Genomic DNA, 25,954 nt, shown 5'->3' with positions numbered 1-25,954 from the left:
TTTGTAAGTCGGCTCTGAGCCCACTTAAGGCTTTTGGAAGTACAATGTGTCTTGTGTAAATGTCTTGTATTCTGTTGCACTACACACTTTCCCCAATCAGAATTTTTGAGGGGTATGAAAAGGGTAATTGTGTAATATTTTCATAAGAAATTTTCTATTTTTGGGTTTCTGCTTTGGGGAGTTTTATATTTTTTTTTTTTGGTAACTCTCAATTATATAAATAGAGATCTTTAGGACTGTAAAACTTATGAGAAAATAATGATTGTTTTTGTTCTGTGATGTGAATGTAGGCACACTACCGAACTACATAAATCCTTGTGTTTTGTGCAATTGTGTTGTCTTTACTATTTCGATTTTTCACAATGTGAAGGGGAAAAATCAGCCGAAGCCAATTATCTAGTACATGGGATAACCAAATTACCCAATTTTTCCTCCATGTGACGCACCCATAAATGTTAATCAGGTTAGTCATACTGAAGTTCGCATCTTACTATTTTTCGATTAACGCTTTCCATATTTTCAACTCTTAATATGCTTTTGAGCGTGTCAAGCGCCTACCAAATTCTATAGATCTCCTCTCTATGGCTTGTGACAATTTTTGGGTTACATCAATCAATGATATTTGGTCCACCTAAATAGACTTGTTGGACTCCTGGAATCTATTATGGGCTTATTTATAAAATCCATATTGAAATTTGCCAAACCTATGGTAGTAGTGTCTGTCCCACTCCTTACAAACCAACACACCAAAAATCAATTTGATCGGTGATTTTTCTAATTTGATTAAAGTATCTTTATCATCATTGTGGATAATAAAAGTTGATTTTCATTCATCGCTCACATTGTCACCTCGAGATATGTATCACATAAGCTATCCAACCTCAGCTTATTGGACAAGTCATTCCAAAGCTAATCCTGTCGTCATCCAATGAGATACCGAAGAATCACAAATTCTCTCTGCTAAGAACAAAGTGCCCTTAGAATCAGGAACCATGTACAAAGGTTAACTCTGCCTAGCAAACAAGGAAATTTGCCAAAGATTTTGGTAGACATTAGTGGCAACATGGTGTGTAGATTTCTACTCAAAAAGTCTATAAATAAGAAGCAAAACTATATAGGCAAGACTTATGCTTTCTTCTCGTTTTTCAATTTTCGATTTCAATGTGTTTTTCCTGACTTGACAGCAGTGTACAATTAATTGGCACCACACCCACATGAGGTACCCCACAATAAAACAGGACAATAGTGAATTTTTTTAATTATTCCAATGTTTAGAGGATTACAAATCAATTTAATTATTGTGGATCTAAAAAAATGTCTCGTAATCCACAACCGTACCAAACTCAGTAGGATTGGTAATCGATCGGATTAGAACCAACATCAAATACCTTCCAGTCTAATAACTTTGGGTTTTCGATCCATTATTTGAGTTCCAATAAGAATCAGATTTGATAAATTAACAGATTCATAGAATAATATACATTAAAATGTATTATATAAATTTTGTTTAGATATAAGATAACGAAATCATTTGTGAAGGGCATTATTGATCATGTATAGTCTATTTTAGTGTAACTTTTGTTAATGTCAAAGAAAAACAGCCACTTTTGTGTAACCAGAGTTTCTTCTTGAAAATTTGTCTCATTATGCTTAAAGGAGATGATAAGACTGTAGTGGCCTCACCACATTGTGGTGATTCACATTCCAAGCTTATATTCATGGCCATTCATGTCCTTCTGAAACACATCGGACCCACTTTCGGAAGCTTTGTTTGGTCGCAAAATGATGATCATCATCTTTTTCAAAGATTACTAAGGAGTGGTCGATTGAAGCACATTTATAACAATAACTTTACATAATAGTTATTAGAGGAAAAGAAGAGCATTCTATGAAGATTCGTGAAATGCATCCGAATGTAATATGGCATGTTGTAGTGTAATAAAAGATGTGTTAAAATAGAGCAAATGTATACTTACATTGAGTCATGATCAACATGAAGATCATCGTCGTAAAAAAATCCATACATTTAAACTTTATTAATTTTATTAAAAAGCTGAAAGATTGAAATTTTGTGAGAAGGATCTTCAAGGAATGGATAATTCATTGGAGGGTTAGATTATCTAAAATGTTATCCACCACAGACCTGAGTCCAAGTAGAGAGTACGAAATAAATGATTATTACAATCTATGGTTTCAATTAATTTTTTTAATTAAAAACTATCCAAGCCAATTTCTTATTAGTCTTTTTTGTTTCTTTATTTAAACCCAGAAAATATTTCATTTCCTAGACCTCATAGGGAATTGGAGAATCTCATTTGTTTAAATTCAGATATATATATATATATATATATATATGGGTGGGTTCCTACGACTCACATTGCGACACATTGTTTGTCTTATATGGGTAAAAATGTTGGGAATGGGCTGATTTTTTGTGAGAATGATCTCTGTGATGAGGGGATCATCCTTGCAAAAAATCATCCCATTCCAAAACTTCTAACCCCATCAAAATTGATTTACAAAAATTGGACGGTCTAAAATTTTTCAACTTGTAAACATGGGGCTAGAAGTTTCATAATGAGCTGATTTTTGGCAAGGATGATCTCCTCACCATAGAGATCATCCTCACAAAAAATCAGCCCTTTCCAAACATTTTTACCCATATAAGACAAAATAGTGTGTCGCAATGTGAGTCGTAATGGTGGTCTACGGAACCCGACCCTATATATATATATATATTATTAATTAAAAAAGAGAGTTACCATTGCCACACCAATTACTTCATTATAAATCACCAAATTGCACACAATTGGTGTGGCATTAGTAAAGGTTGGTGAGATAATAGCAACTCTCTTAAGAAAAATATCCATTATCCAAGGTAATATGTTTTCAAGTATTTGTACATATATTAATGGTGGAGTGACTTCAGTGGGGGACATCTTGACAAGATGGCGCACATGCCCACAAATGTGTTTTCTCTGAGATACAAGTAAATCGTATCTACAGACATCTGTGCGTCACCACATCAAAGTGTCCCTTGTTGAGGTCACTCTGGCACAACTCTTATACATATTATGAAAATGGGTTTGATTTGAGCTCACCACATAAGAAAATTTGTCAAAAGTGCACAAAGGCCAACACATCATCCGGGGCATTTCATGCGCAAAAAATATTTGATGTTCTCCTCCTAAAAATGCCTTGTAAAACATTAAATGGGTCCATGAAACCTATAATATTCAAACTATCTTTTATTGATCTATAAATAAAGAATCATGATTTTTCTAACTCTCTTTTTTCATGCGCTCTTTGTACGGTTCCTGACCTGATAATTATAAAATCATAAATTTTTTTCTTGAGTATCCCGAAACAAAGTATCTATGATTTTATGATGGGAGCGTACAAAGAATATATAAAAGAAGAGTTAGATTATCACGACTCATAAATAAATAAATAATGGATATTATTAACGTATGCCTCAAAGGAACACGTTAAAGTGCAGTAAATACTCTTTGAAATAAGCATCCGAGGGTATTTTGATAAAAATAATTTTTTTCAGTACAAAATCCAATTTCCAAAATGTATTTATTGCACTTTATCAAGACACACGTTACCAAGACCCATAAATAAATAAAGAAAAGAACAAAAATTAAAACTATGATTTCATACGATATTTGTTTTTTTTTTGGATAGATTACCAGAACTACAGCCTTACATAGGGATGCCCATTAGCATCCTAAACTCCCTAGGGAGGGATGAAGGGGAGAAATACACATCTTGGGGGGGGACTGGATACATTAATAATCCTTAGTCAAAGAAATCTCAATTAAGATACAAACTTAAGTAAGCAAAAAATATTTCCAATAAGGACAATACCTTGAATTAGGTAGGAATTTGTTATCCTTATCCAAGATAGTGGGCACTTTCCCAGAATAGAAGCCATAAAGGGAACAAATTTAATCACTGAAGGCACATTAAAGACAAAAAGAATGAAATATCGGTGCCGTATCTAATCATATTATATAAACAGTAGTAATTATAGCATCACTGGCCAAATAGATAATGATTCTGAAGATTCTTGATTGAAGAAGAAAATTGAGAGAGAAAGAAAATGAAAATTATAGAGTCGTAAGATAGTGAAAGAGGTTACCACTTTTCTCTACAAAGGAACAGAGAAAAGCGTGTCACGCTCATGGGTATGGTATGGGGTGTGGTGGTGGTGGTGACTGGCTGACTGTGACTTCAAGTTAGTGGTGGTGACCACCATTTCACATCACACTTCCATTCAAACCTCTGATATGACAAGTGATTTATTTTTTCTCTACTACTCTTGTTTGTTTCGACCCCTTTTTTTTAACACCTGAGGGTGAACCAACTTTTTTATTCTTTTACTTTTACTTTGATTTTTCTTCTTCTTTGAATTGACATGATTGGGTATGAAAAATATCATTTCATTTGAAAATTGCAATTTTCAAGTGAAGATAATTCACTTCCTGTCCAAAGTATAGTCACAAAAATCTTTGATTTTTTTTTTTTTTTTTAAATTGAGATTTTTAATAAATTATTCTATTTTTAGTATTTTTTTTTTCATTTAATGTATATAATACATATAATAAAAAAAATTAACATTTTTATACTTAAAATAATTATTTTTATCTTTTAATTTATATGAGAAAGTAAATGATTTTTCATCGTACCTCACCCGCTAGAATGATTTTTCCTCCTAATGTTATCCCCCATGATTTATGACTTTAAAACTCATCCGACACTAAGACGATATCGTCCAAGTTAACTCGGTATTGAGTTGAACAAGACCAACTTACAAGTTACTTTTTTGACCGAGTTTTAATACTTTACGTTCACTCTTTTGATTTTTTGAACAAGACACCTCAAATGTATTGGAAAACTCATCCGAGATGACTCGTTATTAAGCCTGGACGAGACGAGATCCGAAGCCGAGTTTTAAAACCATGCCATGATTACTCAGAACTAAAAACAAACTCTCCTTTTTTTCTTCTTTTTTTTTTTCTCCATTACTTTGGTTCAATCAGGTAATGAAATTTATTTTCTCACAGAATTCATTTTTGCAAAAAGTTCATAATCCCTATAAAATAAATTGGCTGCAATTTTACATACCCATTTTCCTATTTTGAAGAAGGGAAAATATGAAAATATGTCCTAGCAAATATTTTTCTATAAAAATGGTCCCACTTTTGGAGGGGTGCTAAAAGTCCATTTCTATGTTCATCAAATTAGAAAAACATGGACCAATACAAGACTAAATACTCGATGGCAATACCACTATGTGACCGATAATTACTTAGAATAATATAAATTAGTGCGCATTTTCCTCGATGTATATTGAATGATAATGGGTTATTCAACTGGCTTGATAATTGGAATGTGTAAGAGGGCACTTCCCCTTTCGAAGATGATATTGAGATGATTTGTCCAAGTCATCGAAAGTCATCAATTTTGTATATTCATGAACCATGAAAGAGGAAAAAGGGAGTCTAAGACTTATCTCGTTCACAAATCCAATTATAAATTTTTTTGATCGATAAGTGAGGGGTGCTACACAAGGATTTCTCAGGAGATCACCCATCCGAGTACACTACTCTCACTTGAGCACGACTACTGCGAAGTTCTAATGGGATCCAATGCATTAGAGTATGTTACTTAAGTATTAGAAGTATTTCTTTTGTCAATAAACATTTTTCAACAATACGAATTTTGAGATGGAGTAATAGAAAACTTACAAAAATACAAAAACAAAAAGATACATTATTTGAGTGTAAATCAAGTTTCTAAACTATTATTGGAAGTTCTAACACCTAGGTAGAAATGATCAGTTGCAATAAAATAGTCTTGGGAATGGAATTTTTTGTTATAAGGATCAGGGGTGACATTCAGAGGCCCTACAGGGAGCCAAACATTTTTTCAACGTATGGGTTCGGAGTTTCAGAACGGGTCTGATTTTTGTAGAGAGTGATCTCTATGATGAGGAGATCATCCTCACCAAAAATCAGCCCATTTTGAAACTACTAACCCATATCAAAAGTGATTTACAAAAATTGAACGGTCCACGATTCATCAACTTGTAAATTAGGGTGTATAGAAACCATCCTCACAAAAAATCAGCCCATTCCGAAACTTGTAACCCATATTTTGAAAAATGTTTGGCACAATGTTTGACTCTCTTTAAGGCCTTCACACGCTTCCCAAAGATCATAATCATAAGTAAATAAATAAAGAAATTTATCATCACAGCTGTAGTATTTCCCAATGAAATCCATTTTTCAATTTGATTACAATGGAAACAAGGATAGTAATAGAACAGTACAGCACGAATGTCTTTACCTTCCCCTTATTGCCCCATTCAGATGGTGCACACGCTGAATGCTTTAAGCATACTTACCTCTTCATGCTTAGGTATTCACATTCATCCCAATTAAGAAACAAAAAAAATGACGAAGAACAAGTTTGAGATTTATTGATGGATTTTTGCAGCTAACCCACTTTTGAAAATTCAATCAGCTACATTTCAAACAAGTTGACCATCAAAAATTTCACATCGTACATTAAAAAAACACTTTCTGGGTGTCCGATGATCACAAGTTTGATCTTGAGCACCTTGTGATCTATGCCAATGCTTGTCTCATGAGGGAACGACGAGACAGCTGCTGCTCATAAAGCTCCCGAAAAATTTGATACTTCGCATCATGGTATTTCTTCACCTTTGGATCATTAGATGGATGAATAACCTACCCAAAGCAAGGCACATAAATAATAATTTACATAATAAACCAAAAAGTTCTATAACAATCTGCAGCCAATATTACTAGGAGCATGTATAAGTTTTGGATAGCCTATGTAGCTGGTATAGGAAACGCAGTTGTATAGGATAAATATGATTATAGTATTTCATTATTTTAATATATTACTACATTTTCCAAAATAATTTAAAATTAAAAAAAAAACTGCTTCAGCTAAATCATATCTAAACCAATGGCACCTTCGAGAAGCTAGAGATGCTGGCAATAATATCAACTCATGGTTGTGTTTAACTTCATTAGTGTAGGGAGTATGGATTAGTCATTTTTCATATAAAATCATTAAAATAAAAAGTTTTAACAGTACCTTATGTATTATGATGAATGTTAAGGGTATCAATATGTGTCTCACATGAAAAAATCCTAGAAGTACCATATCCATGTTACATAGGGTAAAAGTCAGCTTTTTGACAAAGCAGTGTGATTGAAAAGGCTTGTCTTAGAGTCTGTAGAGAGCATATACAAAACAGTGTAATAGATAAGGCTCATCTTAGAGTCAGTAGAGCATACCCACTCATCAAGAAGAGGAAAAACAGACTGTTGAGCGTACCTGACCAGCTGCATTCAGTGCCTTCATGGCATCATGGAGTCCAGAATACTTCTTAGCGGCAACAGCACCGAGAATGGCAGCACCCAAGAGTACAGATTCACTTTCTCTAGGAAGAATTATAGGACAACCTGTTGTGTCCATAGATAGAGGTCCAGGTCAATAAATGTAGATAATATATATATATATATATATATATATATTATATGGGTAGCGTTCGGCAGCCAAAGTTTTGTCCTATATGGCCAAAACTTTTGGACTGGACTGATTTTTTGTGAGGAGGATCTCTATGGTGAGGAGACCATCCTCACAAAAAATCAGCCCATTCCGAAACTTCTAACCCCATCCAAAGTGGTTTGAGAGAGAGAGAGACCAAGGATGTCTGCATGCTCTTGAATATACAATGGGTTCTTGGCAAGTCCACCACATGCAAGAAGTGTGTCAATCTGTTGATGGAGATAGAATTAGGAAAACCAGTATTAGTCAAAAAATCAAAGATAACACAGGCATTCGATTCACCTAAAAAAAATGGGCCTAGCTACCCATAAACAAAACAGATATTACAGTCATAGCCGCGAGGTAGAGAAACAAATGCAAGAAACCCCGGAATCTATTTTCCAGTTATAAATTTCTCAGCAATTATGCTTACAACAGAAAACACAATACACACAAATCAAATCCTAAACCAACATTTCCACCTAAATCTTGGTCTAAGTACATACATAGCAATTCAGTGGCTTATAATCTTACAGTTGACCAATAATCTATATAAAATAGTCAACCCCAAATCTTTGGTACTAAGGCTTCAATGATGATGATGATGTGATCATCATCATCATCATAATTCCACCAGATAATTTTTTCTTTGATAGGTTTGTCAACATCCTCATGGACCAACACACCCCAAAAAGTAAGCATCTACAAGAGAATTTTCCTTCTTTTTGTTATCCATCATAAATATATAAACTACAACTTTAGCATTGACACACATAGAGATCAAAGGCAACTAAAAAATTGAAGGGAATACACTGCAGTGACAATTTTTCTTACCTTGGCAATATTATCCATAAGAAAAGAAATATTGGGGAAGATGGTGCCCATAAAATTAGATGCTTCAAGAGTGCTATATGGCCGACACATCCCAATCTAACTAGAAGGAAAAGTTTAAATAAAGGTAGTACAACTGACTATGCTTTATGGAGCTAAATATTGGGCAATCAAGAAACATGTTCATAGATTAAGCGTATCAGAATTGATGATGTTGAGATGGATGGGTGGAAAAGCTAGGAAAGATAAAACTAGAAATGAACGCATTTACGAAAATGTAGGAATAACCTCTATAGGTGATAAACTAAAGGAAAGTCTATATCATATGCAACTAAGGCTGATTATAGCCCCCCACTGGAAGGAATGTACAAGTTGAAGATTCTAAAAGAGTGAAAGGAAGACCAACAAGATTGTGGGTTGAGGTAGTGCGAGTGGATATGAACACACTAGAATGAACAGAAGAACTGATTTTAGACAGAATTAAATGGAGAAGAAAGATTCATTAAGTTGACAACATACTTTTGGGATAGAGCTTTGAAGATGATGATCAACTGTCATCTTCACTGGTTTCACATGCCTAATCTGGAGCACCTATCGTAAAGGATTTATATAAAATACATAAGATAACATAAGATCTACCCTAATAATCTGAAGATGTAGGGATTAATATTATACACATAATATACATTCATATAATAGACAATACGAAAGTGAATATTTAATCTCCAGTTCTTTGTTTCATTTGGTTGGTACCAGATGGTACACATATCAATTTTTTTATGGGCTTCAACTTTGTTTTGTATGGATATCCTAAAGCTTACATAAGAGCATAATAATTAGCCAATGGAGTACATTTAGCAATATAACATGATCTAGGATATTTATAAGTACTTTCACCGAGTATGAAATGGTCATGGCAAGCCCAAGTCACCACCAAGTCATGTGTAGGGCTTGATGGAGAGTCCATATGAGTTCCAAATCCCATATTTATTTTACATGTAAAGAAATATATTATTAATAACAAAAGCATGCTGATATGGGAACTTTCTTCTTTTTCTAGTGAAAAACCATTAAATAAAAACAAAAGATAAAGATATATCTATTCATGTTTGTGAAGACGACAATCCCGTCTTTTTCTGATATTTATATTTATACCGGATTAAACCAATGAATTGGAATGGATCGATGGAAAGGAACAATATTTTGTACTCTGGTTACGGGTACATTTAGACCATGGCTCTATTTATACTATGGTCCCATAGGAATGAAAAACTCCCTTTCCAGTTTCGGATTTCTCAACAACTCCTTACCCCATAGATCCATCACTCAGCAACTCATATTACATTGACCCTGCATTTGCATATCTAATAAGGAATGGGCCCCTGGTGAATGAGGGTACCTACTGCCTTGAGCTTAGCCACTAAAAGTAGTATTGAAAAAGAAAGACAGTCGTTCTGGCTCATTCACATCTATTGCCTGCTCTCCTCTGGTGTTTAGCTCAGGATAAGCCAGAGAGGAGGTAGTGTGCCAACAGATCTGAGATTTGAGTCTAATTATTTGGTCCCACTCGTTATCAATGGGATCAGGGATACTTCCAGCAAGAAATATATCGAAGGGTTGGCGCCGGTCTAGCCGAAAATCAAAGTTTATCAGAAGCTTGGTCTAAAATTCCCGAAAAATTAGCTTTTTATGATTACATCGGCAATAATCCAGCGAAAGGAGGATTATTCAGAGCGGGCTCAATGGACAACGGGGATGGAATAGCTGTTGGATGGCTAGGACACCCTATCTTTAGAGATAAAGAAGGGCGCGAGCTTTTTGTACGTCGTATGCCTACTTTTTTTGAAACATTTCCAGTAGTTTTGGTAGACGGAGACGGAATTGTGAGAGCCGATGTTCCTTTTCGAAGGGCAGAATCGAAGTATAGTGTCGAACAAGTAGGGGTAACTGTTGAGTTCTATGGTGGCGAACTCAATGGCATTAGTGACAGTATAATGTGTATTTCTAAGAACGAAGAAACTAAGTAAAACTGCAGAATAGGAATGGATTTCTTCAGAAAGATCGTACACAAATTACAAACATGCTCAACCCTCACCCGAAAAAATGGCACAACAAACACGGATTCAATATGATATGAAGATACTTACTTTGTGCCCATGGGAATTGCAATGCTCCACAATGTGCCGGGTTCCATACGCAGTACCTTGAATTGTGGCAAGATAAAGAAGAGCTAGCTGTTTCTCACTTGTATCAAGTGTTAAACCACAGATAATCCCTTTTGTTTTAGGGTCTGCAATGGGAGACCTAAGCCATCAAAAAGGTAGACTTATTTAAATTCTTGAGCCAAATTCGGAGCCATTCTGTGATTCCACGTATGGACTTTGTACCTGTTTCCATGGAAGTCAGGAAGGATATGTAAATCTTCAGTCAAGGCAGCAAGAAAAGGAGCCTTCAAGTCATCCACCATTGATTCCAAGATCTTGTTCAGTAGTTCAAACAGGGAAATACCTGAAAGATTTGAAAACAGAAATAAATGGAAAAAAGAAAAAAGAAAAAAAAGATGCTTAGATGTCAATAATATGTCATGTATCAAGCCAGTGCAAGAATAATAACTCACTTTGAGAAGCAGAACGATTCGCAAGGTGAGGAGCGGCGACATGGTTATTAACTACATAATCCAATAAAGCACCCGTTGCACTCTGACCACCTTCTGTGAGCCAGTACTCAGGTACCATTGCTGAACATATAGAGAGGAAGTAGGAATGATAAGAAGTCATTAATTACCAAAAATTGAAGAGAAAAAAGCTATTAATACTAGGGAGACATCACAAACGAAAAAGTGTTGAGTCCTTGACGCTATTCCATATAGGTTAGCCATTGTATTAAGAGGTGGTCCTGGTCCACCTGTATACTGATTCATGAGTGGGCTAAGGTATAGTGTTAAGGAGCAAAGAGAAAAGATCTATGCTGACCATGAAGTATGAAAGATATACCTGACCAGAATGGTCCCCAGACCCCTGGAATGAACACTTTGCTTTGAGATACAGCCATATGGCAGGTAGATGTTCCACAGACTAACACCATACGATGGCATATAGCTTCTTTATCATCCTCTGAAATGTATCCTATTCCATCACAAAGGGAACATAATACTTTTAAGATTAAAAAACACAAAGACAAATCAATGGAAACCTCTATCTTTGGAGTCTGATACAGGCCCACTTTCCATTACCCCCACACCACCAGCATGAGCATCAATCAATGACGTTCCAACAGGTGTCCCTGCTGCCAGACCCAGCTCCTGAAAATTTAAGGTCCCTTCTAAGAAAATTCGAAGTGAAGGTATAGAGTGGAGGTTAATAGTCTCATGAATAATCACCCTCAGAAGCCCACATAAAACACAAGAGCTAATTTTTAAAATAAAAAAAAATTAAATGTTCACTGTGTTAATGGACCTCAAGGGACAGCCACTTGAAATTAATGTGAATTCTTCACTACTAAGTTTCTTGCCTTTGCAGCAGCAGGAGTCACACCAGAACCTAATGGATGGCCTGGAAACGCAACACTTCTTCCTGTTGACATTGTTATAGAATAGTCATTAACTGCAAACAAGAAGAGTACTGCATATAGCTAAGACAATAGTGTGGGGTGGATATAAGAATTATTAACTCATGAAGGTGGTAAATCCTTGCAGTTTGCTTAGATGTTCAGAGAAATTAACAATGAACAAAAACATTTCCTGACATATAATGGCAAAGAAATATCTGGACATGAAAAAAATGTAGAGAACATCAACATCTCCTTAAAATGTTAACGTATTATCTTAAAATATGTGCAACTCATCAAATTAGCAGATTCCAGGATGTTTCACAAATAACACATAAAGGACACTAGAAAATTTTCTTTAAGTGCATGAAGGAATTTTCCATTATTAGGTCCATGCATTTATTCTCCGCAACCAGTCTTCTTCACATTATTTTATCGTCTTATTTGAATAATTACAGATGCTTGCATAAGGATGAACAGATTGTTTAAATAGTCCGAAGTGACCACTTTCATTATGCCCATAAATAGAGCTAGATGGTTAAAATGAAGGTGTGCTTCTGGAGTGCCATGTGAACAGACTCATACCAAGTTAGGACAATTATTTATGATGGTAGTAAGAACAATATCCTTTATGGAGCTGAATGATGTGCAGTCAAGAAGCATCATGCTAATAAATTGAATGCGGTAGAGATGAGGATATTGAGATGGATGAATGGAAATACTAGAAAAGAAAAAAATAGAAATGTGTGCATTTAGGAAAATGTAGGAGTAAGTCCACTGGTAGATAAAATAAGAGAAAATTAAGTGAGATGGTTTGGGCATGTTCAACAAAGGCAGATTGCAGCCCGTTTGAAGGAATGTTCAAATTGAAGGTCCTAGTATAACAAGAGGATGATCCAAAAGAATGAGGATGTAGGTAGTGAAAGAAGACACAAACATACTTTCATTAAGACAAGATGTAGCTATGGACAGAATGGAATGGAGGAACAAGATCTGTCTAGCCAACGCCAAATCTTCTGGGTAAGACTTTGATAATGAAAATGAAAATGAAAGGTGACTTCACACTTTTTAGCTTAAGAAAAGAGAAAAGGACTATGAAAGACGATTCTTTTTTATAAAGAAAAGAAACAAGAAAAAACTCTATATACAGCATGTGATTATGCAATAGCATGATAGTCGCTAGGTCTTTTAACTCTGAACCTATGCTTAAATTATGAACCTAAAAGATTGAAAAGACCCTCGTCAATTAACTAGCAAATGTTTGTGGAGACATTGAGGATTGTTGTGGGTGAAGAACAAATTTAGAAGCAATTATTCAACAAATAAGCAGTCCAAGAATCACTGTTGCTTCATTGACCTGTCTTTAATTGCTTACAAACTTTTTTTCCTTTTTTTGATGGGTAAGCTGGATTTGAACCCATGACCTCAAAGTTGCTTTGCATATGTCAAACCAACTGAGCTATATGTCTAAGCCCTTTAACTGCTTACTGTGGAGGGATAAAATCGTCTCCTATCCGGATTGTCCATTCGCACCATCAATGCGCATCTCGAGGTGGACACGTGGCATCATTTAAAGAGAGTTCTATCTTATTAGGGAAGATTCTAAGTTTAAAAGGATTATTCTCCTTGTTATGTAATTGTTAATTTGGATGAGGGACAATGTGGTCAATTGTAATTAATTAGGGTTAAGACTTTAATTAGGGTTTCTCTATTTAAAGGCCTTAAGGCCATTGTAAAAAAGGGGGGAGAAAGGAGGAGGAAAGATGGAGAGGGGGAGAGGAGGCTATGTGTAAATCTGAGATCTATAGTGAAACGGCTCCCCGAGCCCGTGGACGTAGGCACGTTTGCCGAACCACATAAAAAATCTCTTTGTGTTATTTCTCTTTTTCGTTATTTTTTCTATCATTTCTATGATTTATTGGTGAATAATCTTACTAAAGATTAAATCTTGAGGTCAATCGCAAAATCGACCCCACACTTACAATCTTGTATGCCTTAAATTTCTCACCATGTAGACCACAAGAGAGGACAAAAAAAAAAAGAATATGAAGATCTATAACTGTTACTGATCTGGATGATCACCATGTTGCCCTTTTGGATTGGTTAGAAACCTTGTAAAGCAGTTAAGGTGGAAGGACATATCAACAGACCAGGTTTGACTTTCAACTGAACAACAAAAGATAGCCAATATATTTTATGGAAAGAAGAGAGAATATGATAATATCCAGAGAGAAAACATTTTTAAGGCTATCAAGAAACACAGTATTAGTTGGGTTCTTCAAATCACTAAAGAAATAAACTGCCAGGGAAATGCCTCTGCATCACAATAAGATTACAAACAATTAACAGTTTTGTTGATATCCATTTCTCAATCATTCAAACTGTAACTAAGATGTAAGCATCTGAAGGTAGCATGATACCCATCTACCATGGCATGAAATAGCCTACCAATCTTAGCGTGATGCCCATCTACAAGGTCACCTAACCCGATTTCCTCCCAAAAGTCATCATCCCATCCACAGGCTTCCATATCTCGGGAATCTTTCTCATTGATCTGGTGCATGTGTGCATGACCAAGATATGTCCATTTGCAGACTGTGGTGCACAGACTTCGAGTATCATCTCCTGTAGCTCTAGAAAAATGCATATAAATTAGGAAAAAGTTGCTATGTACGTATGTAGGCGTATATACTTTAACGACTTGACAATATCGATTAACCATCCAGAAGTGAAAATAACCATTATAGAAGGATTCAACGCCATTAGAAACGAGCTAAAGTACAATACCTGTATGACAACCAATCGCTTAAATCCATCCACCTAAATGCCATGGACCAAGTCTCTTGCAAATTTTCTTTTACCCATAAAAGCTGCAAAAACAAGTTGTTTGTCAACCATTATCGTCAAATTGTGGAAAGCAAACATATTAAAAAATAAACTCTCTCTCTCAAAACTCAAACATGTATGAGTGAGTAAATATATTAGGTCCCTCCTGAAATCTTCTTTCGCTCACCTAGCTGCGCCCCCTATGTTGTATGTTCGAAGCAAGAGATCAACAAGTCCAAAAGCAGTAATCCAAAAGGTAGAGAAAGAAAAGGTAGTTAACAGAGGAAGAGAGTCGTAATTTGTCTTTCTTCTCAAGCACAGACCATAAGCCAGGCATGGTGGAACAGGCAAGTTTTAAGGCACAATGGATTCGGCAAATCTATATATGCCCTTAATAGCTTATCAAAACCCTTGTGTCTCAGAGCTAGGTCCCTTTCTTTGGCTTGGTCCTAAAGGTGGGGATTATGTTCTTATTCAAGCTCAAGCGGCTCAGGTCAAGGGTATCAAATCAAAGCTCAAAGCTACTAGTTAAAGACAAAATCTCAGAAGATACACTTGGAGATCAAACTCCTTGCTTTTTAACATAGAGGGTTGGAAAAACAAGTTGAGGAGAAGAAAATGGAATGATAAGACTTCATTCATTTGCTGTCACAACGCCACCAACAAGAGAGGAACATGTATCAAACTCCAAGCCCTTCTAATAAGATGTTGCAAGCTACAAACTATCAAATCTTCGACGAACAATAGTCCTTAAATCCCCTTTGAAGCAAATGCTTTAGATAAGTTAATACCTCATAAGCTACATGCTATAGAAACAGACCTAAGAAGCAGGCGTTAAAATTTGGAGAAAAATGTTTAGGATAGCACAATACTATTAACCACGAGAAAAATCAAACTGGCCAAACAATGTACCTTTGGAGGTTGCATCTCAGGGGACAAAGATCCACCACAATATTGGAGTACTGTTGAATTTCTGGAATTGATCCACTCAGCCTGCTTTACGGCTCTGTGGTCCATCCACACTATAATGTTTCTCCTTGCATCACCAGTCCAGGAAACTGTAACAGGCGATCCATCTGCATCCACTGCAACTGCAACAGAAAAGTTGTCCAAATAATTAGGTTACATACATGCATGCATGCATACATACATACATACATACGTGCATATATATATATATATATATATATACATTACACAGGTCTATGGGATCCACATGAACATCACTAGGGCTGATCTTTAGCGAGGATGATCTAACCCCATAAAAACCAGTTAATTCTGAAACTTCTAACCCTATCAAAAGAGTATTAGCCAATCTGGACCATCTACTTCACCAAAAACATTGAACTAACAGCTGGAAGAGTTAGAAATTTTAAACAGGTCCGATTTTCAAATAGTCTGACTTTTTTTAGGATGATCTCCACTGTGAAGAAATCATCGACACCAAGAATAGACTTCAACTTAGGGCTGGCAATGATCCGAAATATACCTGATGTCCGAACCAGTCCGATCTGATCCGAAAAAACATGAAAAATCAGATTTTCAGATTGGATTCGGATTGAAACCTTAGATCCAAAACAATTTCAGATCGGATCCGAACATATTTTAATAATTATTATTATAAATTTCATATAAACACATAGAGATAAAACATTTTAGTCTTTTTGGTTTCCCTCTATATTTGTTGTTGGGAAGTAGATTTTTTTAAATTTTATATGATTTTAAATTTTTTAAACATTGATGATTTGAAAATAAGGCATGTGTTCGGATCGGATCGGCTTCGGATTAAGGATGAAGTGAAACAGATCGGATTCGGTTCACATATTCATAAATCCATTCGGATCGGATCAGGTACATGTTTAAACAAATCGGATCGGTATTGGAGTGATACTGATCCAGTACCGAATCGATCAGTTGCCAGCCCTACTTCAACTCATCTCCAAGTGGGCCCCACAGAATTTGTAAAAAATCATATACACATTTCCCATAGAGAGAAAGGGAGAATTTGTTTTCCATAGATATAGGAAAGAGAAATTCTCCATAGTCTAGGTTTTTATTACAAATAGTAGCTGAGGTAGGAAGAAACATGTTGACTCTTTAGGGACTTTCAGTACATAAGAAAATCCAGAAGTGAAGTTCTATGTGGAGAGACTGTGTGTGTGTGGCCACACATATGTGATGATGAAGAAAGTAACAGTCAACAAATCAAATGGAAAAGAAAAAGGGTCTGCAATTTGAGTTTATAAGAATGAGAAATCCATGACAGATAACAAACCGAGAGAACAAGTGGCCGCAAATCCCAGACCGCTTACTTCTTTGCCGTCAACATTTGCTAGAGAGCATGCTGCCTTCACTGCCGTACATATTGCATGCCAGATATCTGTTGAAGATTGCTGGTTTACACAGAAGCATTACCGTGGGAATCTGAGTTCCATGTCTTTGATTGATTTGGCTTTATTTAAGGTACATTATATATACACATATACTAGCATGGATTAAGGTATTTTTACATATAATCTCTACGTTATTACATTTGTCCATCATAACAACAAATCAAGTTCCCAAGGGCATTATCAGAAAATTAAACCAGAATAAATACAAAATTCATGTTTAGATAGAAATATCTAATAATGGATATTATTAGAAAGATCTCTGCAACAATTCTCTAATTGGATCCATTTTTATTGTAAGCCAATTTATGGATTAAAAGTTCAGAGTTCTAGAAAAAATTGAGAGGGGGAAAATTCCTCAAAAGGATGCTAATTTGGTTTTTGGAAGAGGAGAAAAAATAATAAGTGCCCTCTCCCTTATCCTAACTAAGGGGAATGCATATCCAATGCATGCTTGCTACATAAGCAATAACATTGCTTATTATTTTTCTATTGACTAATAGAGGTCTCTGAATAATGATATATATATACCAAACAAAATAATAATATTAATTATATATATACATATATTTGATAAAAGCAATACATATTAGTTTTCCATATATCATTGACGATTGTCAAGTTTCCAAGGGTACCATAGAAAATTTTTATAATAATTTCATGTTTAGATAAAAATATTTAATGCGATACTCATTGTGAAAATCTCAAAGAGAGCTTTTTAATGGTACTAACAGACTACTTTGTCTGAAGACCAAATCAACAGTTGGAGGTAAAAACATTTGAAAAATCCAAAAAAGAAAAGAAAACTACTTCCGAAAAGAGAGAGAGAGGAGAAAGGAGGGACACGTGGGAAGACATGACTGGTTCTGACAAAGTAGCTTGGGATTAGTATAAATTTAGGCAGCTTGAAGGATGGTTAAAGTGGTGCCCACATAAAATACAAAATTCTCCTAAATAATGGTATTGTCATGTGTTAATACTAGCGGCAATTGGAAAGTAAAATATTAATCAAGCTAGTGCAACAATCTCATTATATAGTGGTGATAGTAAGAGACAAAATGACCTTTATAAGTACGACAGCAGATATGGTTATGTGAGTAATTTTATAAAATGTTGAAGATCTTTTTGGAAGAAACATTAGAGACTAGAATGACTCATGAAAATTACAATTAGGACAGAGTCTTCCCTTTATATACTAGTGTGTGCATGATTCAACCTTCTTATGTATTCTTATTGATATTTGCTATTATCACAATTTTCCAATGGATAAAGTTTAGGACCAGTATAACTTCCTTTCATGCTCAGTAGCAATTAACAGGAGTAACAAAGTTTAATTATCTGTCACCTCAATACAGTCGCCGTCCTTCCATTTCTGTATCGGGCTACTAGCTGAACCTAGAAGCTTTCCATTCTCATCGAAGAGACCTGAATCAAGCAACCATCAATAAGCAAACTACCTTTAACATAATTCAGTGACAGTGACGCAAAATTATTGGATTGAATGGAAATTTCTTGTAATTGTCAAAGTTTAGATACCATGAAACCCAGTACAACTAAACAGAATTCGATCTCAATATTTTGGGGAGTGGACCAAGTTGACTAACTTTCTCCTCGATCCATATAATTAGTAAAAATGATTTGATTTAATAATACAACCATCAACGGATTGGATGGTGAGTGAGTGCACCCTATTAACAACATACAAAATCAATAAAAATCACAGAGAAATGGAGAAAAACTTGATTTAGTAAACTTATATCAATAAAAAAAAATATTTAGCAACACAAATAAAGAGAAAAGGAGGGGGGTTTCTAGTGAAACACTCCAAACCTCTTCGCTATGGTGAGGCTTTTTTTATTGTGATGAGTACGGTAACATGGCCGATCCATGGTGTACATTTGATGGATGACTGTTTAGTTTGACCAAGTGGATAGTTGCCCTCATCCAAATCATGCCTAAACCCTATCATGTAGTGTATTTTTGTCCTACAAATTGCAGCCATTGAACTTTTTCTATCATAAATAGAAAAAAAGTGCTCCATTGAGATGTTGAAGCAGTAAATGGGCTCCTCAGCAGGAACATGTAAAGAAAAACCACACCACCCAAGAATCCATTTGGACTTATTTCTTGTGGAACTTACTTCATCACATGAAAATAGCAAAAATACCCTCATAACTCCATGTGCATGCATGATGAATACTTTAAGCATGAATACCAAGAAAAAAAAATTATAATGATAAATGGTCTTGCACAGACACATATTTCCAATTCAGTCTCTTATTAATTTGGCCTAATTACGGAATCTATATTGTAGGATTCCTTTCGATAAGAACATACAGTTTCAAAATGACATCATATGTTGACGAGACAAAAAATGAACTCTCTAACAAGAAAAAAAAATTTAATTAAAACAAAACTAACCCAAATGAATTCAAAAATAAATAAATAACTACCTACACAAGAAAAATCTCAAACAACACATATCATCATCATCAAAACCTTATCCCAAAGATTTGGGGTCAGCTAAACAAATCTTCTTCAACTTTTCACCATCTCCATCCACATTCTTTTTGGGTCTTCCTCTCTTTCTCTTTTACAACTAGGCTTACATTCATCCTTCATTTAACATGCCCAATTCTCAAACATGGTTTTAAAACTCGTTTTGACGTCCCGTCTCGTCCATGAACGAGATATCCGATTTATTTGAGTTGTCTCACACGAGATTTTAAAAAATGCCTTAGAATTAGAACAACCCATGTCTTTGAGACAATTTTTCAACTCGTCTCGTTGGTGAACGATACTGAGACAACTCGTAAGAGTCATCTCTGTCTCGGATGAGATTTAAAACCATGTTCCAACCCACCTAAATCAACTTTCTCTTAGTTTATCCCCTATTGAAGAAGCTACCACATTTTCTCAAATGCTTTCACTTACTCTTTCCACTCATCCAACTCAGTGTGCTCATCTAGGTTAAATCCATTTTATTGAGATGATGCTTCTTGACCACCCAACATTCAACTCTATAAAGCATAACTCGTCTTACTGCTGTCTTATAAAATTCTCCTACTTAATTTGATTGGACTCGTATGTCACTTAGTACTCCAAAAGCACATCTCCACTTAAACCATTCATCTCTGACCACATATGAAACATCTTCCTCAATTTCTCCATCCTTTCGTATACTAGACCCGAGATAACGAATGTAAACAACACACACACACACACAAAATCTCAAATAAACTCCAGAAGAATAGCTTCTGTAATAGAACAGTAAGCGAATCATCAAAACCACGAAACACGATCAATTTCTACTGAAACCAACCGAATCGATCCACAGACATCATCAAATCGAATGGAATTGAATCAAATAAGAGCTAATTACATCTATGAATCAAAGAAAATGTGTAATTCTAATCGATCAAAGAAAATGAATCGGTAAGATGTGTTTGAACCTGCTCGAGCGCTGCCCGTACCAACATCTACACCGAGGAAGATCGTACGAGAAGGAGTGGTGCTGGTCATCTCGAGAGCGTTGGATGAGCTTTGGCAGTTGTGGATGGAGGAACGAGAGAGGAGTGGGGTCGCATCGCCTGCAACGCCAGTTGCGGTGGACCATAGCTTTGCACCTCCTGACATGATTGATTTGACCTTTTTGTTTCCTTACTAGTATAAGCTAAGATGATTAGCTATCGACGATGATGATGATGATCGAGGTTGAATTTCCTGCTTTGCGTGTTTTGTCTAAGTACGTCTGGTTATGATCTTAATTGACAGTTTGACACTTGAGAGAGCGAGGAGGGGTGTCCAACTGTCCACCAATATGGATAATGGATATATGGTGGCAAAACTTGTTTTCAAGGTTTTATTGAGGGTAAATTACACTCTTTTATTTTGGCATAATTCCATGTTGATCCCTTAAAATTTTGATAATTGCACTTACCTACACTTTCCCTAGAGGTGTCAATGGGTCGGTTTCCCATTCAATCTCTAAGGAATTTAGAATCATAACCATTATATTTAGTTCGGTACTAGTTCTTGTCAACTCAGGATCTGATTCTAAAATAAATGGAATTGGAAATAAAACTGAAAATGCCAAAAATCACGAGTACCCATCAATTTCGATTCTCAATAATCGAATGAGAAAAAAAGAAATATTATAAAAAATTATTCATTTTAAAATTTTAATATATTATCAATGAAATTATTAACTTAGTTATAATTTATTATACTAAATATACAAATTAATATTTTTTTCAAAAATAAAATTTATCTGAATTAAAAGTAATACATTTTTAGAAGAGTAACTCGTTTTAAGTTACAATTGATATTTTATATGAAAAATTGAAGATTTTTATATAACATGCATTTATTTTTAAATTAAAAAAATACCTTAAATCATCTATATTATTGAAATAAATGATAAAATAAATCAATTATGGGTACCTGCGGGTACCCATTAGATAAAACCTAATTGTTCTGGTTCCTATCGGTTCGATTCCATTTTAGACCCAGTTCTAATTGGTTCCAATAAAAAGGGAAATGAAACTAGAGTTTTCGATTTTTTATTATAAATATTTTTTTTAAAATGATAATTAAATACACCTGATCTAAGCTTTCACAGTCTTGTGTATGAGCCCATTTTTCCACAAGGATTAGGGGTGTCAATGGGTACCCATTTAACCAAACCAGAATCGAAATTGAAAACCTCGGTTCTAGTTCCCTTTTTATTGGAACCGATTAAAGTCGGATCTAAAATGGAACCGAACCAATAAGAACTGGAACCATTAGGTTTTATCCAAATGGATACCTCGTGGGTACCTGGTATCGATTTATTTTGTCATTTCTTTTCTTACTATAAATGATTAAAGGTAATTTTTATTTCGAAATAAATGCATATTATAAAAAAAATTATTCACTTTTTCATATAAATTATTGATCTTACAATGAATTCTCTTCTAATTTTTTTTTCTTTTAAGTTCAAAGTAAAAAATTTTGTTGATAATATATTAATATTTAAAAGATTTATTTTTTATAATGATTTGAATTTTTTTTTTCCTTACTCAATTCTCGAGAATCGAAATCAATGGGTACCTGCAATTTTTTGTTGTTCCGATTCCAATTCCATTTATTTTGGAATCGGAACTAAATTAAATATAATGGTTATGGTTCTAAATTCCTTAGAAACCGAATCGAAACCGACTCATTTACAACCCTAACACATATAATTTTATTTATAAAAAATAATAAGAATTAAAAAATGGTAACATGGTCTGCTAGAGTGACCCCAACGAGGAACACCTTGATGTAGTAGTTTGCACATGTCCATAGATGCGTTTTACACAAGACATTGGAAAAGAGGACATTTTAATCATAGATTGAAGATTGAAAAATCAAGGTTGGTTGGTCATAGATTGTCGATGAAGACATTTTAGATCATTTGATATTAGTCTGCTGATATAAGATACATCAAATCTATATACTAAAATACAACGGTTGTATTCCTCCATTGTTCTCAATTTTACATGTATCCCACTAAATAATTGTAACTTTATTCCTCCCCCTTCCCAACAAAAAAAAAAAAAAATCTCCAAGAATACCACTTCAACTTTAGTGTCTTTTTTTCTTCTACTATTTCCAAAAAATACCCCCTTTAACTTTTGTATTCATTTCCCCTTTTTTCAACGATATCCTTCTAACTTTGTTGTTTTCACTCTTTTACGTTTTTTTTTTTCAATATAACCCCTATGACTTTAATTTTTTTTCTCTTTTACCCCTTCAACCTTAAAGAGGATGATCCCTCTTTATCCCCCACATAAAAGAGGGGATGAGATTTAATATCTCGACCAACTCCAAAACAATTTCTGTACTTTATTTTCATTAATCTTCTCATTATTTTCAAAAATACTATGTAACCTTCATTGCATTTCCTGTATTACCCCCCTTTCAAAAAATACCCCATACAACTTTATATGATACTTTCATCTTCTCTATTTTTTAATAACACTCTTCTAATTTTATTGTATTTTCTTTCTTACCCTTTAACCTTAAAGAAGGTGTATATGTCATAGACACGGGTAAACTCTAGTATCCACTCAAACATGAAGGAATATGTCTAAATCACAACCAATTAACATATGGAGCTGGATCTATGAACCTAAAATATTTATTATTATAATGAGAGAAGGCGGGTTAGAAGTGATTCGGACACCAACATTTGGAATCCCACAAATGCCCTCACATTTACATGTAAAAACAATCACATAATTTTTCTCAAAATCCAATGAAAGTACAATTTCACAATCCTATAATCAAATTAGTTGAATTTTTAAAATTACTAAAAACATCCCTTATCATGTTATCATCAAAATAACTTTTATTAATATTTTAAATACTAAAATACCCTTACAATACATGTGTATTTCCTCATGCCACTCACTTACATAACTTGAAAAAAAAAAAAAAAAAAAACTCATTAAACTTGGATATATGTACTATCAAAGAATAAACATTCAAATTAAAAACATTTTATCTTCATTATAGGCATATGCATTTTAGCTTATATAGCACGATCAAATAGAAAACATTTGAAAATTATGGTTACTAGAGTTTGTTAGTATATACTAGCATAGGCATCATTTTTTGAGTTAAAAGGGTAGAATAAGACAAGCAATAAAATTGGAAGGTATTATTGAAAAAGAGAGAGATGTAAAATATAATATATAAACTATAAAGTCGAACATATATTATTGAAACGGAGAGTAGAAAAAGAAAAACAATAATGTTAGAGGTGTATTATTTAAAACCAGAGTCAATAAGTTAAAATTTAGAGTCCCGATAATATGACTCGCCATGTGGCATACTCAAATGACTCGTAAACAAGTTCAAGTACCATAAATCTGTATGTCTCGAGATACATGATTCCTTCAAGATACACTTTTTTAAATGGGGAAGTGCAATCGTATATCCAAGGCATACAGATCTATAGTACCCGAACTTGTCACGTCATGGAGTCATTTGAACATGTCACATGACGAGTCATATTATCACGGCTCTAAAACATATGATCAGCACGTGTGAGATTGAATCTGAACCCCTTTTTACATGAGGATAAAGATTGAGAAAACAAATTTCGTGTTTTATTACATACATATAAAAGTATGGGAGGAAGTGGAAGACAACTGGGAAAAGAGTTAAATTATGAAAGAAAAAAAGGGCAAATATAGGAATGTTGATGGGAAACTTTTAGCATTCCATCACACAAAAGTGTTGCACGCTTTAAAAATGTTGTTGGTGTTGGATTTTAGCTTATTTTTAAAATTTACAATACGTCACTTCTCCCCACTCTTAAAAAATCTTTTCAGCATCAGTTTTTTATATCTTACAGAAGTTAGTATTCACATTTGGCTTCTAGCTTTTATTTGGAAGTGATCATTGATAGTTAATCGTTCATCTATTTTACCAAATAATCAATGTTTAATGATAAGGGATCATCGATCTGATTTTTTAATTTTTATTTAGAAAAATAAAATATATAATCATTATTTTACCAAATGATCATCTATCATTTTAATCAAATTTTGGGTGTTGGACTTATTAATTAAGTTAGAGATTCGTCTTGTCCTTCTGCTATCCCAACCAATGCCCTAAAGTTGGATTTAATAATGCAATAACAAATAAATGAAAAGACATACATTATTTTATTAATTAGTACGATGTCGTAGTTATCTAAAAGTTAGACCCCATGTACTTCTCAATAAAATAGGAAAACAAAAGTTTGTTCAAAGAAAGACTTAGCAAAGTTTGATACATCATCTCCTACAAAAGGCTTCAGAGTCTAAATGATTAGTGACATTCATTTCTCACCCATTGGTGAACATAGACACAAAAATTAAAAAATATATATATATTTGTGATATAGTGTTCATTATCTGATAATCTGTTTGGCCATCTATGTTCCATTCATATATTTCATTTCCATTATAATGTTTTGTAGGGTTTATTTTTTCTTCAAATTGGAAATCAACAGGTGTTGGCCTCCTATAATAATTTTTGTTTTTATTATAATAAGTTGGTCTGGAATAGGAAGTTCTAGGGTTTTTGTATCTCTTTAATTTATTTATTTGAATGGGTTCTTCATTCTCGTTGCTAAATTGTGGGGACTCAGATTCTGAAGAATTATCATCATTTTGTGAAGGAGTTTCTGAAATATTGTTTTTATTTTCTGTTAGAACATTTATTTTTAAATTTCCTTGGATTCTTTTTGTTATTTCATCAATAAAGGAGGCAGAATTGTCAATTGGTGTTAAGCCCTCTTGCAGGTGAAATGGATTTTTTATTTTTGTAGACTTTTCTGGGGTTTTGTTTAATATTTTGGATGTTTGTCCTAAAAGTGTTGGTCTTAGTTTTTTATTATCGTTATTATTAATATTTTCGAAGTATTGACCCAATTGATTAAGATATGTATTTGTATAATTATTTTGTTCTATTATGTGAGATAAGTCTTTTTGAGTACTTTGATTTTCTTTTTGAAATTGAGCTTCTGATTTTAGGGGGGTCGCAACAGATCCCATAGTCTTTATAGACCTGAATGGAGGAAATATTGATTGTATTTTTTCGTTTTTTAAGGTTTCCCAAGTTTGTTATCATTTTGAGTTTTTAGCCATAGAAATAAGGGAATATGGGTTCGTTTTTTATTCATTTCTTCGAACCATTTTTCTTTAATAATTTTTTGTTCTGTTTTTGAGAAGTTTTTAAAAAACCATTTATTT

General features: G+C 34.1%; 1 protein-coding gene across 3 annotated transcripts; it reads right to left on the bottom strand.

Annotated features, from left to right (window-relative positions):
- Positions 1-6,465: 6,465 nt before the first annotated feature.
- LOC147381288 (FGGY family of carbohydrate kinase) lies at positions 6,466-21,014 on the bottom strand. 3 transcript variants are annotated; one of them, XM_086430610.1, is made up of 15 exons: positions 20,639-21,012; positions 18,532-18,611; positions 17,072-17,189; positions 15,709-15,887; positions 14,758-14,840; positions 14,419-14,603; positions 11,935-11,996; positions 11,617-11,725; positions 11,418-11,537; positions 11,042-11,161; positions 10,812-10,932; positions 10,572-10,728; positions 7,751-7,823; positions 7,381-7,508; positions 6,466-6,761 (listed from the first exon to the last, which is right to left on the bottom strand). In XM_086430610.1, exons 1-15 carry the CDS (start codon positions 20,820-20,822, stop codon positions 6,639-6,641), a joined length of 1,842 nt encoding a protein of 613 aa, XP_086286736.1. In that variant the 5' UTR covers positions 20,823-21,012; the 3' UTR covers positions 6,466-6,638. The 3 variants fall into 3 exon arrangements, with proteins under 3 accessions (XP_086286736.1, XP_086286738.1, XP_086286737.1); XM_086430612.1 differs by lacking the exons at positions 18,532-18,611; positions 20,639-21,012 and having other exon boundaries at positions 17,109-17,189; XM_086430611.1 differs by lacking the exons at positions 6,466-6,761; positions 7,381-7,508; positions 7,751-7,823 and adding an exon at positions 7,909-9,015 and having other exon boundaries at positions 20,639-21,014.
- Positions 21,015-25,954: the final 4,940 nt, after the last annotated feature.

Source organism: Akebia trifoliata, unplaced genomic scaffold (assembly GCF_017979445.1).
Source record: "Akebia trifoliata isolate Shusen 1 unplaced genomic scaffold, ASM1797944v1 Contig00603_ERROPOS1908002, whole genome shotgun sequence".
NCBI lineage: Eukaryota > Viridiplantae > Streptophyta > Magnoliopsida > Ranunculales > Lardizabalaceae > Akebia > Akebia trifoliata.
This window is presented reverse-complemented; position numbering and strand designations above follow the sequence as displayed.